This window comes from Eurypyga helias, unplaced genomic scaffold (assembly GCF_000690775.1).
Source record: "Eurypyga helias isolate BGI_N326 unplaced genomic scaffold, ASM69077v1 scaffold1950, whole genome shotgun sequence".
Lineage (NCBI taxonomy): Eukaryota > Metazoa > Chordata > Aves > Eurypygiformes > Eurypygidae > Eurypyga > Eurypyga helias.
The window spans coordinates 4561-22404 of record NW_010223566.1 but is presented as its reverse complement, the minus strand read 5'-3'; the positions used below and the strand labels follow the sequence as shown (position 1 = coordinate 22404).

The window sequence follows — 17844 nt, the reverse complement described above, 5'->3', positions numbered from 1 at the left end:
CAGAGGGTTGGAACTAGATGATCTTTAAGGTCCCTTCCAACAGAAACCAAACCGTTCTGTGATTCCATGATTAACTTCACCTACCACAAGTGCTATTTGGATGTTCTGATGCTCTGACGTGGTGCATGACTTCCTTCCATTACACATGCAATGCTGTCACTGCAGAGTTCAACCCACACTCTCCTGCAGGAATGTCTTTTTATACCCCTCACGCTTACAACAGGTAGTAAAGTGTTTCTCAGAGCTTGCCAGTGCGCTCCTAGATCAGACTTAAGGAGAACTGCACATCCCACCAAGAATGATCTTTTAAGACAGCTTACCAAGTCCTAAGCAGTATCTGTAGAAGATGGCCCCTCTTCCATTTTTTCCTTCATTTAGAGTTTCCCTGAGTTGCCTGTCTCACTTGGTATCCCCTAGGATCTAGACTAAATAGAAATGCTTGCATCAGACACAATATAAAAGTTGGAGATGGCCATACAATATAAAAAAAAGAGAAAGAAACTCATAGGCAAAATTATGCCTCCCGAAAGCTGGTCCTTTTCTTCTTTGTCTTTTTTCCCTCCTGTTGCTGTCTCAAAAGCATGACAGAAAAATGGCAAAGTGAATATCAGAGCTTGCAAGCAAAATTATGCCTCAGTGGCCTGAAACAAAATCCATTAGACTCATAATGTCACCTATGGGGAAGGATAAGAGGAGAGAGAATATCTATGCTGTGGCAGTAACATAATCACCACTTTGAAAACATTACCCAAGACAACCATGTACTTACTGTTTTGGCCTAGCTAACTTACCTACTGTGTGCTGCCCAGGCGGTTAATTGCGCTGGCTTCTAGCCATACGCCTTCAGTGAAGTGCACTGCCTTAGACTGAAGATATTTCATCTTTACTGTAATCTCTGCTAGCCCAGAACCTGTTCCACAGCAAGGTATCAAGAATTTTCTGACATAACCACAGAAGGTGCAGTCAAGTTACCATCACAGCTTAGAAATGGAAGAGAGTTGGACAACAGATATTACAGAAGTGGCAGTGGGTGCAAAGACACATTTTGCAAATACTTCTCACATCACCACTGTAGCAGCCTTTCCTGTTAGGAAAGTTTAAAGACAGAGATTCTCCATTTAATGAGGTGTTCTGATTAGTTCTCCCAAAATCACTTCTCTGTGTTCTTCACCCTCTTTCCATATGTTAAAATTACTGCAATTAAAATGCATGTTACAAAACACTGCTGTTCATTAGTCCCCTCCCACAATGTACCTCCTTATGGTCCCGCCTTAAAACTTTCTGTAAGCAGGAAAGTTTCCGGTCACAGCAGAAGGACATTATCAGACTTGTTCACCCACAGGGGTTAACTAAATTGCTGATAGATTGCTCCAAAAGTACAGGAATATTCACATACACCGAATCAGTTCAAGTCATCTCAGTATTAAATCTGCCGTGACAGACTGACATGAAAGATGCATCTCCCAGTAACTAGCATCCTTACCATAAAGTCTGTGGCTACAAAGAATATGAAGTGTCTTCACTGAAATCTCCTCTATCCAGCTCTAAAACCGAGCTATCTTACTGCTTGTGGGACCAGTCCACCAAAACAGGTGTTAATCGCTGTCCTGCCGATAAACAAACAGCTGTTATCTGCAGGATTTCCTAACAAGTACTTTCCACAGACCGTGACGGTCCAACAATTTTAAGAAAGCTCTTACCCAAAACCTTTTCTGGAATTGTTCCTATTTCTCCAGAAACAGGCTGTTCTGGAAAAACATACTCCTTTCATACACATATATTTTTCTCTGTAAAGCAGCAAGCAATTCTGAGTCATAGCAAGCATTGTGCTCTAAAGCTACGCAATCTGCAGCAGGGCTAAGGGTTAGCAGTCTAACACCAAGGTTTGGTTAAGCACGGGTAACTTGATGATAGAATTACTCTATTGCTAAAAACTTTGATTCCTGGGCAATCCGTTGCCCTTTCTATGTTTGCTGCAACTGGAACATCCAGAAAAGCTGTCACAGCTTCAAAGGTAAGAGCTTCCAATGTTTAAAGAAAATAAAGCTTCTGATTTTTGAAGTTGTGACAGTACTTCCAAATTTTTACTTAGGCCAATTTTGGAAATCTGAGCTGTGCTACAAACTTTTATCTTTAATTAGTGTAAACGTTATATTTTCATTCTAGTGGCTATAAATCTCAGCTCATACATTTCACCTTTTGGATCGGTGGCTCCCTGTATTTAGGGTAATTTTAATTTGGAGAGTTTCTAGCTTTTTCATTGCAAAGATGACAGGGGAGCAAGGTAAATTCTGACTTGTCCATGTTCTTTTTCCTAACGTAAATTTCCATTTCAAAACATATTCAAAGAATTTTATTTCACATTCTGCTGTTTTATTTAGGTTTTCCTTAGCTGCAAAACAAATTTTGGAAAGCTAGCAGATCACAAGAAGGGCCTTGACCTCTCCCTTCCTCCCATGCTGGCAACTCCCAAAGCTGTTCTTTCAACATACCGGTTCAAAACAGCGATTTATCTTTTGAAGTGCCATCTTACAGGGCTGAGGAAAAGGTTTTGAGGTGTTTTTGTTGTTGTTTGTTTTTAAAGGGAAAGAAAACCTTATTTAGGAAAAAATACTTTATTTTTCCAAAACATGTTTAAACAGACTGCAGCAAGAACAAAAAACGGTAAAAAAAAAAAAAAATTACTTACACAGCCTGCAGTAGTCAATAAAACACTAATCAAATATCTAACTTTTTGTCAAAGTCCTTTTGGATCCAATATATATTTTTCTTATTACAGAGGTAAAACCCACTTTACAGTGACATCAGATAGTTTGTAAGACCACTGTAAGACAGTCACTAGTATTTGCCTTCTAGGTATCCCAGCTTTTGACATGGTTTTATTTTACTCCAGATACATTGGGTGTAGTCAGAAGTCAAGCATAAATTTCCTTCCTTGTGTCAGGAGTTCAGCATTAACCTCAGTAGGTTTGCCAGGAATCTACCAAAAGCCTTTCCTGGGTAAATATTTTTATCCTGGTAGAAACTTTTTGCACCTGTCAATCCAATCAGTGCCCATACACGGTTATCCACTCCTTCAAAAGGGAACAGCTGTGCAAAATGCGGCAGCACAGCTGCATAGATCTTTCTCCCTCAAAGCCTACAAGTTTTTTTGCTACCTTTCACAACTAATGGTGTACTGGAGCGTGTGGCATGGTGAGCAACCCTAAGAAGAACATATGTAGTAAGTCAAAAACTGTCAAGGAGGTTTCTCCTCCCATGCCCATCTTTGCAGAGGAGGCTGAAACAAGTCAGTATGGACGGTGATCTCTTCTGCAGTATGCTAACATTATGAAAAATTTAAAACCAGGTATTTATTTCTTCCTGTCAAACTGTAACTTAGTCAACCTAAGCAGGAGTGAAACATTTGATAAATTCTACACACATGCAAAGTATAAACAAAAATTGTCACACCTTTATTACCATGCCAATATTGTCTCTGCAATTATCTCAAGTGTTTCTGTTGTGATCATTTGTTTTGCACTGCAAAGCTCATTTTGGTCAATCTTATTTTCCCTCTCTAGCTAAACCTTTCAGAAAAAGCTAAGGGTGAAGATACACAGAACTGGAGCATCCACTGCACTAAGTCTTGAGGGCACAGGGCCATCAGAGGCACTTGTGTCTCATGCAGTGGAACACAGTGCAGAGAGTCCCAAGCCAGCCCAGACTCCAGCCGGCCATTCCATGCAGCACACAATACTGGCATTGCATTTATAAACAGCACAGGTTTAAAAAGCCTGAAGTCAGCTTTATTGTTCATATGTAACAACCTTGGGTACCTCCGCACTGGAATCCTCACTGGTTTCCCTACCTCAGAATAAGCACAGGGAAGGGTAGCTTTCATCAGATCTTTGCAGCGTTTTCTGTCACAACATTTTATGAAATCTGCAGATGTTTCTTATCTTATAGTTTTGCTAAGGTTGGAAAATCCAATGCCAACACATGTCATTAAGACCTTCTCCCCGCCCATGTGCTCTTCCTCAGGGGTCTTTGTTTCGATTTTAAACATGATGTGGAAGAAGCTTCTCAGGTGTTGCAGAAATTCAATTCTGAGGGAGAGAAAACAACAGAGTTTAAGAAACAAAACAGAAACCCCATTAATACTATGTACTAACACTGATTCCAGCAATGACAACACTGAAAAGAACATGAAAAGACTTCTTAGTACAGAGAAACAAGCCTACAGGCTTCAAACACTGTACTCACTTGTGTTTGCAGAAGTGGCTAGTGACCCCTACTGAAAGAAATGCACTTTCTGCATGAGCAGAGAGAGAAAAAATGCCTGGTAACAGCAAGACAAAATGGTGAGGGAAGAAGAAAGGAAGGAGAAAGAAGAGAGGTAGCCAGGCAAGGTCACTTACTCATGATGCTGACTCTCCATCAGGGCCATATGAACCCCATACCAACCTGTGGTACTCCTCCCCCCCAATCTTTAAAGCAGAAATAAAAGATAAACAGGGATAGCCAAGAGGTTGGCTTTAAGTACATACTTTAAGAACACCACCAGCAGATCCTAAAGCACGTGTTTGATTTGTATTACTGATTTGTCCACTTCCTAGCTAAATGTTTTGTTAGAATCACAGTCAGACTGAAAACTATTGCTGTTTTCTCTCCTTATTTTCAGAAAAAAAAGTAATTTTCCTTTTATCATTTTAGAATGAGAGGCACAAAGAGACACAGTGCTCCTAAACCCATACTATGACTATCCAGTAACAGGAGTCACTGTGAGGAGGGTGACAGGAAAAAACTACTGAAAAGTAAAAAAAAAAACCAAACAAAAAACCAAACACCCCACCCCCCAAAAAAAAGAAAGAACAAACCCCAAACCAGCCAAGAAAACATTCCTACTGGCTTCCCCGAAACAAGGAACAAGCAATTACACCAAGAGGCTACAATTATAAAACTGGTAATTGCTCCTGACAGAAGTCTGGTCTCTTCCAGTCATAGCCACATGCAAGTCTGAAGTCTTGAACTAAGGTTTAACCTGCATGAACTGGTACGTGCCCTTCGTGGGTTAAGTTTAACTTTTAAAGAAAGAGAATGTGCACATCCAGTCCACACATTTGTTTGGCTGGCAATCTGGAAAAAGCCCCTGCTCTGCAGGCTGAGAGCATAATCGCAAGCTAATCACACATCATTACAACAAATCAAGAGAAAGTACCCACAAAATGGGATGCAGGAGACCAAGGACAGGACTGCCCCACTGCAACATCGTGAGGCCTCTGAAAGCCGCCTGGCAGCTCCTATTCACAGAAATTCTGAATAAGCACAAGAGCTGCAAGAACAAGAACTGCCTTACCCACTTCAGCTGGGCATGCTGCTGCTCCTGCACTTGGGCATGTGCATGGGGAGAGGAGGGAAACAGTAGGAGCCAAAGAAAGGCTGCTATTACCTACACTGGTCTGTGCTTCGCAGGATCTGAGAGCTACCCCTGGGGCAGTCAGCTGAATGACTGCAGGGTGAATGGGAGCACGTGGCTCCCCATGCTATCTACACCTTCCTACTATACCTTCTGGGCTGGCAACTGGCCTCAGCACAGACATCAGCTCTCTCAGCTCTCAGATGGATTAGCAGTTGAATGAGAGAACTGAAAAAGTGCCTTTTCTTTCATGGCTCCCCAACTGCAAGTTGCTGCTGTAACAGACAAACAGGCACATGCTGGCACAATTCTTCAGTAAAGCTGACAGGCAACAAGCTCCTTTCCCAGATCTCTGGCAGTGTAACAAGAAAGCAGCCAAGCCCAAAACAGCAGGAGCAGTGAGCTGAACTGCAAGGAGGGCACAGAATAAACTATAGAAATGGCAGGGGCAGCATGGAGTTGGAGGCTGAAGGGGAAAACCTAAAAGCTGATCAGCAAACTCTGCAACACATTGTCGGAATCAGTTCAGTCTTTGCTCCATACTCTGCACGTATCTGGATTACCATGCTTCTCCACCTCTTCTCCCTTTTAAATAAAGGCAGTGAGAAAGAACAAGGGGCCCTTGTCACAGCCCCTGGGCTCACGGGAAAGGCTCACGGGGGTGGGAGCCAAGGGGAGGCTGTCTGGGAATGTTGGGGGAGAATTTGGGGGCAGCAAGAGACCAGCTCTGTCCTGCAGCAGTAGCAGCCTAAGTGGTAAGATCCCTGGAAACAGGAGAAAAAAAAAAAATGGGGGAAAAAAGCAAGGGCATGTGACCGAAGTGCAGCAGAAAGCAGAGCTTCACACTTTTCCTTAGGCCCAGGGACAGATACATGAGACACATGGGGGGGGTTTCCTCAGGGCCAACCACTTTCAATAAAAAACAATTCTACTACAAAAAAAGTTAAAAGTCTGTTGATCTAAGTGCTATCTTCTCCCAAAAACCTGCTAAGTGACACCAAAAGGTACACAAGCACCTCACACATTTTAGCTCATTGCCAGGGCAGCCACCAACCCACAGAGCAGTGCGAGGAGACCCGTTCACTAGCAACTCCCCCTTGGATCAACTGCCTTGGGAACAGCACAGGACACACTGCCTGGCAGCATTGTCAGCCCCAGCATCGCTTCCCTCCGTCCTGCCAGAGTGAAACCAAGGGAGCCAGGCCTGACCAGCAGGTGCTGAAGCACCACGCTGCGGGGAGGCCCAGTCCCCACTGGGTGGGCAGTGGGTGGAGGTGGACAGGTGGTGAGGACTGACAGCCCTGACCATGGGCAGGGATCAGGAACAACAGGCAGAGGACCCCCGCCCAGCCCCATCCCCTCCACTTGGAGAGTCTAAACCCTATCAAAACCAAGGGTCGGGGCATTCAAGCTTTACATGTTGCTCCCCATGTACCCCTGGCTCATGCCTATTATCCCAAAGGCAGATTAGCCTTTCCTGCAAGACTGTCTCTCTGACTACTGCATCCAGCTCCACAACCCTCTGTGTAACGAGGACGTGGGCCAGTTGAAGGCAAGTCCATAGGAGGCCACAAAGGTGATCAGAGGGCTGGAGCACTTCTCCTATGGGGAAAGACTGAGAGAACTGGGCTTGTTCAGCCTGAAGAAGAGAAAGCTCTGGGAAGACCTTACTGCAGCCTTCCAGTACCTGAAGGGGCCTACAAGAAAGCTGGGGGGGACTTTGTACAAGGGCCTGTAGTGACAGGACAAAGGGTAACGGGTTTAAACTGCAAGAGGGTAGATTTAGATTAGGTATAAGGAAGAAATTCTTCACAGAGAGGATAGTGAGGCACTGGAACAGGTTGCCCAGAAAAGCTGTGGATGCCCCATCCCTGGAAGTGTTCAAGGCCAGGCTGGATGAGGCTTGGAGCAACCTGGTCTAGTGGAAGGTGTCCCTGCCCATGGCAGGGGGGGTGGAACTAGATGGTCTTTAAGGTCCCTTCCAACCCAAACCACTCCATGATTCTATGCGGTGGCAACACAGCACCCTAAATTTGATTTTAAGCTCAGCTTGACAGACACCTACTTCCCTGAAATTTGGAGCATAAGACAAAAGGAGGTAATCCAGACGGCTGTAGGCCAAGTGGTTTTTTGGGGACTGGTGTGCCCAAGTACTACTCAGGACAGCCCTGCTTATGGTCTTGCATCCTGCCCCGCCATGCCGTTTAGCAGGGGCAAAGGTTGTCTCCTGTGGAAATAAACAAATCTGGGAGACGTTTCCCTATTCTGATGGATGTATTCCAAAGCACCACATCCCCACATGGTGCTTTCATCTGTCAACTGAACTGTCACATTCATGCTATACTGTACTAGACAGGGAAGCCAATCTGATGTAACACAGCTTATAAATAGTTTTAGATTCTGCATGGTGAAAGTGTTAAATAAAGACATGTCACAGCCCCAAGAGAGTGAAAGAGGGACAATGAAGTGGAATATGACAGTACTGCAAATTACTTCGAAAGCCCATGCATCCAATGAGTTGCTCTGAAGCCAAATTTCCCATCCCTTTATGAGCTGCCTGCGTGAGGGCATGGGGTTCTGCAGACATTGCTGCGTGATCTCTGAACAGATCCTCACAGGACTGATGAGTCACAAATTCTCACAGAATTACAGATTTTATGATCTCATGTGACACAAGCTGCTTCAGGATGTCTGCTCCTGACTTTCATCCCTCCCGCACACTTCTGGCTTGGAAGTAGTGACAACCCACCCATTTAAAATCAGCCAGCTTACAAAATAAACTAGTGTGCTTTTGTGATTTTCATAGCATTGGGGGGGGGGAAAAAAAAAAAAGGCAAAACCAAATCTGGATGAAGACAAGTGATGGGTTCGTTTCACATGCTTAACTGTATACGTCAAACACTGGTGGTTTTGCAGGGGATTACTTTACCCTGCAATGGGAGGCTTCCCTGTCTTCCCCTCAAAACCTGATGAATGTTGTTTCCAAGATATCAGAGGTTGAGAATAGCAGTTATGCAATTTCTAGCTCTCATGTGATGGCACCACCATTCTTCAGTTATCACAGTACTGTACCTTTCACGTATACAGCACCGGTACCATGATAACCGAAAAAGGACAGTTCACAGTCTTATTATTTGATGCCATTGTCATATAAACAACCCTCTCTCCATTTGATTAAAGGAAAACTGTCTCAGACTCTACGAGTAACTGATCTAGCCAATCACTTGACAGTCTGATAGAGCAAATGAGATTTTTGATACTGGATGCCCTTCCCCTAGCCTGTGTGTTGCAACAAGCAACGTAAGAAATTCAGATAACTAAATATCCTCTGAACCATTACCAGCCACAGATGAAGTTTTAATAACACTTGAGACTGAAGGACTAGACAGCAGTCCGTTCACTGCCTGACAGGGCTAAAGCTTTAGGCTTGCACATAGCTCCATGAACTGAACTCTTAGGCTGTTTCCTATGGACAATCACAGCTTTAGTGTTTGCTAGCCTTTTTAAACATGCCATTAATGCCACAGCCACGGGGAGATCATTAGGAAAAGACAACAGTGTATGCCAGGCAACAAAAAGCAAACTGATGTACATGTACAATCCAAGACCAAGAACCAATAATAAACCCCATCTATGCAATTCTAATTACCTCAGAACCAGGAGTAATAAAGCAAGGGAATCGTCTAACATGCAGAAATAAACACTAGGTAACTTACACCACCTGTCTTATTTGAAGACGGGTACAAGTTCTTCTGCTCATAGCCTCAGGCAGTCTTCACGTTTAAAAAAAAAAAATATAGCTGCGCAATAAAACTAGCAAATTAAACAAGACTGGGTAATTAAACTGAACAAAACAACTTACGTGTATGGAGACAGAGGTCCTAACAGGACTTTGGAAACATCCCGTTGTCCAAGGGTCATGAGGAGCAGAGCAAGGCTCTGATTTGTTGAATCTACACAGCCTCCCTGCAAGCCAAAACATTTTAATAATTAATCTCTGTACAAATCAGAAACTGGGAGGAAAGTAACGAAGGAGAAAGATACACTTAAAAGGCTGAATTACCACTCCCAGTTTTCAAGGGCCAAAAAGATAAAAATCTAGGTTTTGTAACAATGACGAATTAATTTCACATGACAGGCTGGGAAAGGAACAGAACTAAACCAAAACCCAGTAATAAGGTCACATTAAAGACTAGTCCCATCTCTCCCAAATCGTTCTCTTTTAACACCACAGAGCGTAAGCACTGAGTAATTTCTTTGCAGTAAACTGAAAATACGTATTAATTACAGTTCCTGTACATTTGAAGATACCATGAAGTCCTGCAATTTGTGGTAACTGTAAAAAGTTACATCTAGACAAATAGTTTGGCACTGGCAGATGCAAAAGAGCAAGTTACAAGTTGTTTCACATACATAGCCGGCTAAGCCCTTGGTGCTAACTTTCGTGGTTTTACATATGTAAAATATTCCCCCCTCCCCATATTTAAAACAAGATTTTTTTTTGTTGCTATGTGGAAGACGCATGCATAATATTATGTAGTACTACACCTACTCCTGTATATATTTGACTGCAGTAAGTCATGCATGCATAGTGAATTGTTTTGTACGTGGAAGGTGTTAACTATGATGCATAGGTAAATTACAATTGGAAGGCTTTCTTTGTACACAAAGCTTGAACGTAAATTAAAAGGGATATTTTCAATAAAGACTGCTGTAGAGAGAATTTACCAGCTATGACTAAGCAAACACATTGAAAATCGAAACAAATACCTGGCATAACATTATTTTGGACTGTCCTAATATTCATCCTGATCCACAGCCACATGAAATATGTGTTCCTACTGGATCAGTCCCAATGTCAAACCCTCTGAACAGGCTCTCTGGAGAGAGCAAAACTAAAAATGCATTCTTTTAAAACCAAATTCTCTAATGAGGTAAACTGACCGTTAACTTTGATGTCAAGGAGTAATCCTGTCATCATTTTAACAGAAAACACCATCCAAAAAGGCAAAGGAGAGGCAAAATAGATTTTGGACTACATAGATTAAGGAAACACAGTGATGTGACAATCTCAGCACTTTTACTTAGTGAGAGGGCAGAGAGAGGACCTTTCTAAAGAGAGTTCCTGAAGGTTTAATTTTCAAGATGGCCTTGTGTCCTGGTTTTGGCTGGGATCGAGTTAATTTTCTTCCCAGTAGCTGGTACAGTGCTGTGCTTTGGATTTAGGATGAGAATAATGTTGGTAAGACACTGATGTTTTAGTTGTTGCTAAGCAGTGTTTACACTATGTCAAGGACTCTTCTGCTTCTTACACTGCTCTGCCAGTCAGTAGGCTGAGGGTGCCCAAGAAGCTGGGAGGGGACACAGCTGGGACAGCTGACACAAACTGGCCAAAGGGATATTCCATACCATATGACGTCATGTTCAGTAATAAACTAACAGAAAGCTGTCCAGGGGCTGCTGCTTGGGAATTGGCTGGGCATCGGTTGGCGGGTGTGAGCAACTGCAACATGAACCACTTATTTCATATACTGCTTTATCATTATTATCATCATCCCTTCCTCTTCTGTCTTACTAAACTATTTTTATCTCAACCCTTGAATTTACTTCTCCCCTTCCTGCCCAATTCCCTCCCCACACCCACTGAGCTGGAGAGTGGGAGCAGGCAAACAGCTGTGTGGTGTTTAGCTGCCTGCTGGGTTAAACAACACCATGTGTCAGCATGAAAAGCCTCATGTCCGGTTTTTTACCTCTGCACTTCAAGCAACTAATGATACACCACAATGAAGGAACCATCTTTTTAACATTCACTGTTGTGACCTACCTCCTAGCAACATGCCCTTACAGCAGCCCCTGACCTTTTAACTGTGTCATCCTGCCATACCAAAGTGGGGTTCACGCATTCAGCTTAATGTCCTCTATGGGACTGAAAAATTGTGGTTTGCCTTGTGCCAACCGGGTACTTGCACGATTTGCTGGTGCGATCTAGAGCCACAGCTTGCACCACCAGCCATATGTGCAAATCTGAAACATGTACAAGAAGCAGATGACAGTCTGGTAAGGAGTATTCCTGGCACAGGACTTTCTGTATCTGTAGCTCAGTAATTCAAAATGCTCTATCACTTGGATGAAAACTTAACTTTTTCTGAGCTTGTTTATGGAGGTTGGGTTTTGGGGTTTTTAAGCTGAAAACATTATAAAACATTTATTTTTATGACCAAATTTATAAAAAAGCTTCAGTCATCACGGAGACAACCACGTCCTAAACAATATAGCAAAACATGTTGCATCCATCACATCCTAGCTGCTTACATATGCTCTCTTGCTGCAATGAATCAGCTGGCCCCACTATTGTTGTGCATCAGCAATGTGCTGTTGTGCCCATTCCCACATAGGCAGTTGGCAGATAGGGAAATTAAGTGATTTGTTTGTAATCTAATGAGGACAGAACAGTAACTTGTGCCAAATGAAGGACATGCCTCTCACTTTTTTCTCTCAATCCACCTGCCACTTACTCAAGAGTCTAGAATAAAAAAAAACCACCCTCCCATTAAAAACAAGATGGGCGAAGTCAGAGCCAAAGTGCTGACATTTGTTCCAAAACAGCTGGCACTCGTTACCAACCTAGGATGCAGCTTCTAGTCCATACTAATTCAGTTTACAGCAGTTTCTCCATCATTGTTTCCATTGACAACAGAGCCAGATCCAGTTGGATGTCACAATTAGGCACAGATCACTTAAAATTCTGTCAATTTTGAAATGCTGTTATACAAATACCACAGCTGACATGCACAGACAAATATCACAACTCTGGGTATTGAAAAGAGGATTATTGTTCTGAGCTTGACCCCAGCTTTGATTTCATTATTGGCTGTATTTTGGCATACCTGCAATTTCCTCCCTTACCTGTGTAGTACATAATTGCATACCTCAGTAATTTATTACCTGAAGTGCAGATTTGGTGGTGTTTGGTTTTGGGTTTTTTGTGGGGTTTTTTGTGGTTTTTCTCTCTTTTTTTTTGTGGGGGATTTTAATTTATTTATTTTCAGAAGAATAGAGCAGTCTTGTCATGCTGAAGTGAGGCCATCTTGAAAATTAAGCCTGCAATGAAATGGTTCACTTGTTTTCAGCTCTAGTTAAATAAGACAAAATGGCCTTATCCCTCCTGCCGTCCAAAGCTCCCCTAACAATTTGACCTTTCTTTGTTAAAAAACTCAGCCTTAAATAGGTATTGCATCCTCTCCTATTACTTAGGATCATAAGGAATACAAAGATTCAATCCTTTTCCAGTTCTTCCAGGCCTTTCCATTCTGCCAATCATCTGCTACATAAAGCTCCCATAACTAACACCTACCAAAGACAAGAGGAAAATCCTTATTGGCCTTCTACAATTAAGCTTAGGTAAGAACTGCATATGGATTTTTAAAGACAGTGCTAGCCACTCACTCCATGTCCCCTCTTTCAGGGCCACTGTAATTAGTACTATGCCACTTACCAGTAGTCAATTAACTCTGACATCTTTCCATCAATAAATGTACATTAAAAAAGCTCCACTGATTCCAAGAACTATATGCTCTCTTTCATTTCTTTGTGAAGGCTTAGCGAAAGGGTCCATTTAGCACTTAACATAGCAAGACTCAAATCCTTAGGTTTCCTAGGTGGTGAAGTTCACGTAATAGCAACCATTAACCAAGCACTTTAAGAGATGTCCCTGGGCCCCTTTAAACAGTAAGGAACTCCAGCAGATTTGTGGATGACCACGACAGCTAAAACCCTTCTACAAAGAATTATCTCCAGTACTCCCAGGATGTCCTTTGCTGGTCAACCCTCCCTGCCTCCCGCAGCACAATACCTTTAGGAAAAGACACCAATGGAGAAAATCCCATAAAGAGAGGACCTAAACACAGGGAGAAAAATTCTCCTTTGAGCCCTTTTATATTCAGTGAGTAGCTGATGTAAAGACAGTGGGACTTAAACGAATGCCTGTTCAGAACAGCCTATTCTTGCCCCACATGCAGCTTTCCCAAATTTTTAGTTTCACTACACACCTTAACCTAGGCAAAGAAACTTTAAAAAAATAGTATATTCAAACTTCTCAAACATTCCACACTTTGCAACATGGGTTTATATCCTCACTGGAGTCAATACTAGATCAAACTGATCTAAGGTAAGGGGGGAAACGAGAAAGCATTAGCCAGGAATTTGGAAGGATGGGCTGTGAGCATTTGTGTCATGCATAGATTCAAGTATGCATTCTGGAAACTACAGAACAAAACCCACCATATTGCCTGTGACAGAGGGAGCAAGGAATTCGCAAATACTATATAAGGACTGAGCACTCCAGATGGTAAGCAGCACAATAGTGAAAAACGCTAACAAACAAGAACTCTTCCCCTGTGAGCTGCTGCAGTGGAGGACCACAAGTAGTCGGGACCCTGCTTAGCACTCGTCAGTCACTCTTGGAGTGAAGCAGCCGACACATAAAAGAGCCTTCCAGAAGCACCAGCAGCACCGTAGCAGGCCACGTCATTGGCTCAGAATCTGACCTTCACAGACACTGAAACCTCATGGCCTACCACTTCATCATTCAAAGGCTTGCCTGACCCCTGCTTCCTCCTCAAATGCCATTTTTTTTTCTATTTTCCCTGAGATCCTTACTATGCTGGTGCTTTGCAGAATTTGACCCATCACATTCAAATGGCTGCAGTACACTAAAGCAGCAAATTGCCTGGTTCAGACCTTTCCAACCCTCTTAATTTTGTAAGTTCTGACATCTGACACTGAAGAAAGTATAGTGTCTGGACAAATTCCCTCACTAGTTTTAATCTGTCAAGTACTGGATGGTTTTCAAAGGAAAAAATACTTATTGCTGTTGATAAAAGTATGTGGAAAATTGATTTTTGATGTCTCTGGTCATCTGTCTACCTGAAGACGTTTTCCAAGTGGTTTACACAAAGCAACAAATGTATAAAATTTTAGGTTGATGTTTTTTCGGGGGAGGGGCGGGGAGAAGCTGAGTTGGGGGGAAGTGGAAAGATTTTACAATGCACCCGTCAAATAAAAATAGCTACCTGTCACTATGTAATTGCAGAAACAGGTAGTTGTGACTGCATCCTCTATGCACGCTGGACTTTCAAATGCAAAGTGTCTGGACTGTACCCAGGAAGTGTATTTGTTTGTGGTGTTTCTATGAAATAAGAACCCTGGGCTAGGAAAGGAAAATCGTCTAGCAACACAGTGCATGTACTGAATAAACAAAGGCAAAATATTAATCGGAGACTGGAACAAGTGGCAAGTTGGTAATCCAGACAGATGAAGGGTTTGAGGTAGCGAAAGGAAAAGATAACATGAGGACAGATGAATAATCTGCCACAGACAAGGATATGACCTATGAGGGTAAGGAATATTTTTATTACTTACTACATTACCTAACACAGAATCTCACTAATGGCATTTTAATACTTTGCAAAATCCCATCAGGTTATTCCAGTTCAAAACAACTAAATTTTTACAACACTGAGTACAATTTGTAGATGACTGCCTCCTAAAGGCCAAATGTCTTTTGTCAATACTAACAGCTACTTATTTAACACTGGTGGAGATACGCAACAAAAGCAGGTAGGTTCTTTGTTAAATCAGAAACTCACTATGGCGCTAATTGACAGATCATTTGTAAGACTGAAAGCTGATCATCCACTAAAAGTCTCACCATAAACAAAAACATTTTGATTAAATAGAAAAATTACATTGCATAAGACTGATTTACTTGATGCCTACGCAAATGCTCTCCTAGCTCCTTTCCAACAAACCATTCAGCCAATTCCTCATACAACCAACAGATCTCAGCACATCTGACTTCACCATGAAGCAGCCACCACTGAGGCTAGCTGCTTCACACACACCCCCCCCGACTTTCTCCCTCATTATGTGCTCCCACTCCTAACACCCCATTCCACTAGTTTAAGAGCTCTAATACACCTCCAACTTCTTACTAAAAATGTAACAGCCTACATGAAAGTAACTGAATGCTGTTGCAGACAGAAAGCAACACAAGAAAAATATGCTACTACTATGATTCATAGTAGCATCTCCTGAACATGGGAAGTAACATGGCCCGGTAAGTCATTACAGTGTTAATGGAACCATTCAAAACCACTCCTGACCTGGATGAGGATGACACTGGCAGCATCAGATCATTTCTCTGTTTGGATCTAAGGGTGCCCTCAAACCACCTCTTCCTTTATGAAGATGTCATTACCTTCTTCCCCTACAGCTATACACACAAAAAATATTGGCCACTTACCCTGTAGATCTCCTCAAGCAACAGCTTAGCACAATTCCGTCCAAGTTCCTCAGGAAGCACAGCTGCTCCCTGGCCCTGAGGATTTGAGGCTAGCTCAGCACTGAGAATAGTGCCATTAATGGTTTCTGCAGTAAGGCACATGCCAAAACCTGGTGATCTGAAAGAAAGTGAAAAAGTGCATTTGATTTAAGGGGAATAGAGAAAAAAAAAGAAAAAAAAAGATCAAGTAATGAGCCAAAAAATACTCCCAGCCAGCCTCTTCCTCAACTCACAACCAGCTCCTTTCATAGGACAATACTGGGAATCTGGACTTGCTGACAAATTTCCTGTTCTATACATTTGATTCACAGTTGAGAAAATATTAACAACAGTATTTAAAAGTTAAACCCAGTACCACTTGCCCCAAAACCACTGTACTGGCTATTCTTGGCACGAACTCTTTAAAAAAGAAAAAAGCGGGGAAAAAAAGAAGATCCAAACCTCAGAAATATCTCCCTATATTAAAAGAAAAAGAATGTACTGTCATTCACATTTATTTGTTTGATGAACATTTCAAAGATATCTGAAGTTTCTTCTCTGCAACATTCAAAAGCAAAACTAACTTTCTTTGAGGATCAAGCTCTTTCACTGAAAGCTTCAATATTTAGCAAGATTAGACCATAGCCATGGCACCAAGCAGGAGAATAAACAAAAAACATTACTTGTCCACATTACTTGTATTTCCAACCACTTTTCACTTTCAGTTCAGTACCACCAAAACCATTGCAACAGTGTAAAAATTCTGTACATATGATTCAGATAAATTGTTGTCCTCAGAGCTTAGGATCCAACAGAATTCTGTTGTGACAGTTAAGAAATGTTTTTGCTTCGATAAAGTCACAGATGGCTGAGCAAAGCTTCCTGAGAAATCAAACAGTTCTAAGGAAGGAAAAGAAAGTCACAAGATCCTCTTATTTATAGCTACTGGAAGAGCCCCAGTAGCTCGTCGTTCAAAGTAAGATTAACTTAACTTCCTGCAGTTCTGGACTCCTGCTGCCTCCACCACCCAAACTTATTAATTAAAATAGTCTCACTGACCCAAAACTGTAAAGAATCTCACCAACATCAACAAACCACAAAATCAAACCCCAAAACACACAAACTCCCCCAGTACCAAGAAAACAACAGTTTCTCCAGATATATCTCAGTAGGGAAGGAAAGCAAAGTTATCAGTGGTTCCCACCCATATTTAACTGCCTGCACTTGCTAAGCAACACAGGAAGTATATTTCTCTTTGCCTTTCATTCCTCTCTAAGAGATATCTAGACAGCAAGACGAGAACAGTGTCAAAGATGCTATTTTTTAGACAAGTATCCTTTAATAACCATACCCACTGGCAGATTTGGTTAAGTGTCCAGTGGCAACTGACGTAAATAAAAACTGAAATCATCCAGCGCCTCACGTTTGTGCAGACAGTATTAGGAAGCATCTACACAAACTTTTTGCTGCAAATGCTCCACACAGAACTAGGAAGTTTCTGTTTACAGAAACATTATAGGTGGCAGAAGATGCTCAAATAACACATTCCCTGAAGCTTCTGGCACTGTGGAAGGGATACAGTTCAGTGTTTTACATTCTGAAATCAGGACTTGGTTTGGGCTCGACACAGATGGGCTGAACCAGCCCTTGCTGGTCCTGCACTGGGAACCAGGTAATAAAAAAAAAGCTTTGCCAGAGTGGCACTATATTAGTGTCAGGTATACTGCAATCATAATGGCACCATACTTAGCTGAATGTGACAGCACAGCAGGATCAGAAAGCTACATGCACCACCAAGGTGGAGAGGAATTTGGTTCCTCTTCCCATGCATTTTTAGATTTTTAGATTTGTAAACTTGCAAATCTATCAAGTTTTCTTTATGGTAATATGTCATAAAGCAGAAACAGTGAAAGAAAATGTGCATGCTTGTATTTGAGCATAGACACAGAAGACTAATTTGTTTTCCAGAGCTTCTTCAACCTCAACAAAAAATGACAAGAGGACAACAAAGCTGACAGATATCGGTGAAACTATGTGAATCACATCCATCACTTGTCTTCTGCTGGCAAACAAAGGATCTGTGGAAGTACAGTAAATTAATGTCTCAATTTTCTAGTCCTTGCTA

The 17844-nt window shown here is 42.1% G+C and overlaps 1 protein-coding gene across 1 annotated transcript in view; it reads right to left on the bottom strand.

The window, feature by feature from the left end:
• Nucleotides 1-3862: 3862 nt before the first annotated feature.
• Nucleotides 3863-17844, bottom strand: part of RCL1 (RNA terminal phosphate cyclase-like 1) — a 17681-nt gene continuing 3699 nt past the window's right edge. The window contains exons 4-6 of the mRNA XM_010158891.1: nucleotides 15702-15858; nucleotides 9261-9364; nucleotides 3863-4088 (exon numbers count right to left, since the gene is read on the bottom strand). Coding sequence (XP_010157193.1) covers nucleotides 3938-4088; nucleotides 9261-9364; nucleotides 15702-15858 — 412 coding nt within the window. The 3' untranslated portion in view covers nucleotides 3863-3937. The remainder of the gene's footprint in view (nucleotides 4089-9260; nucleotides 9365-15701; nucleotides 15859-17844) is intronic.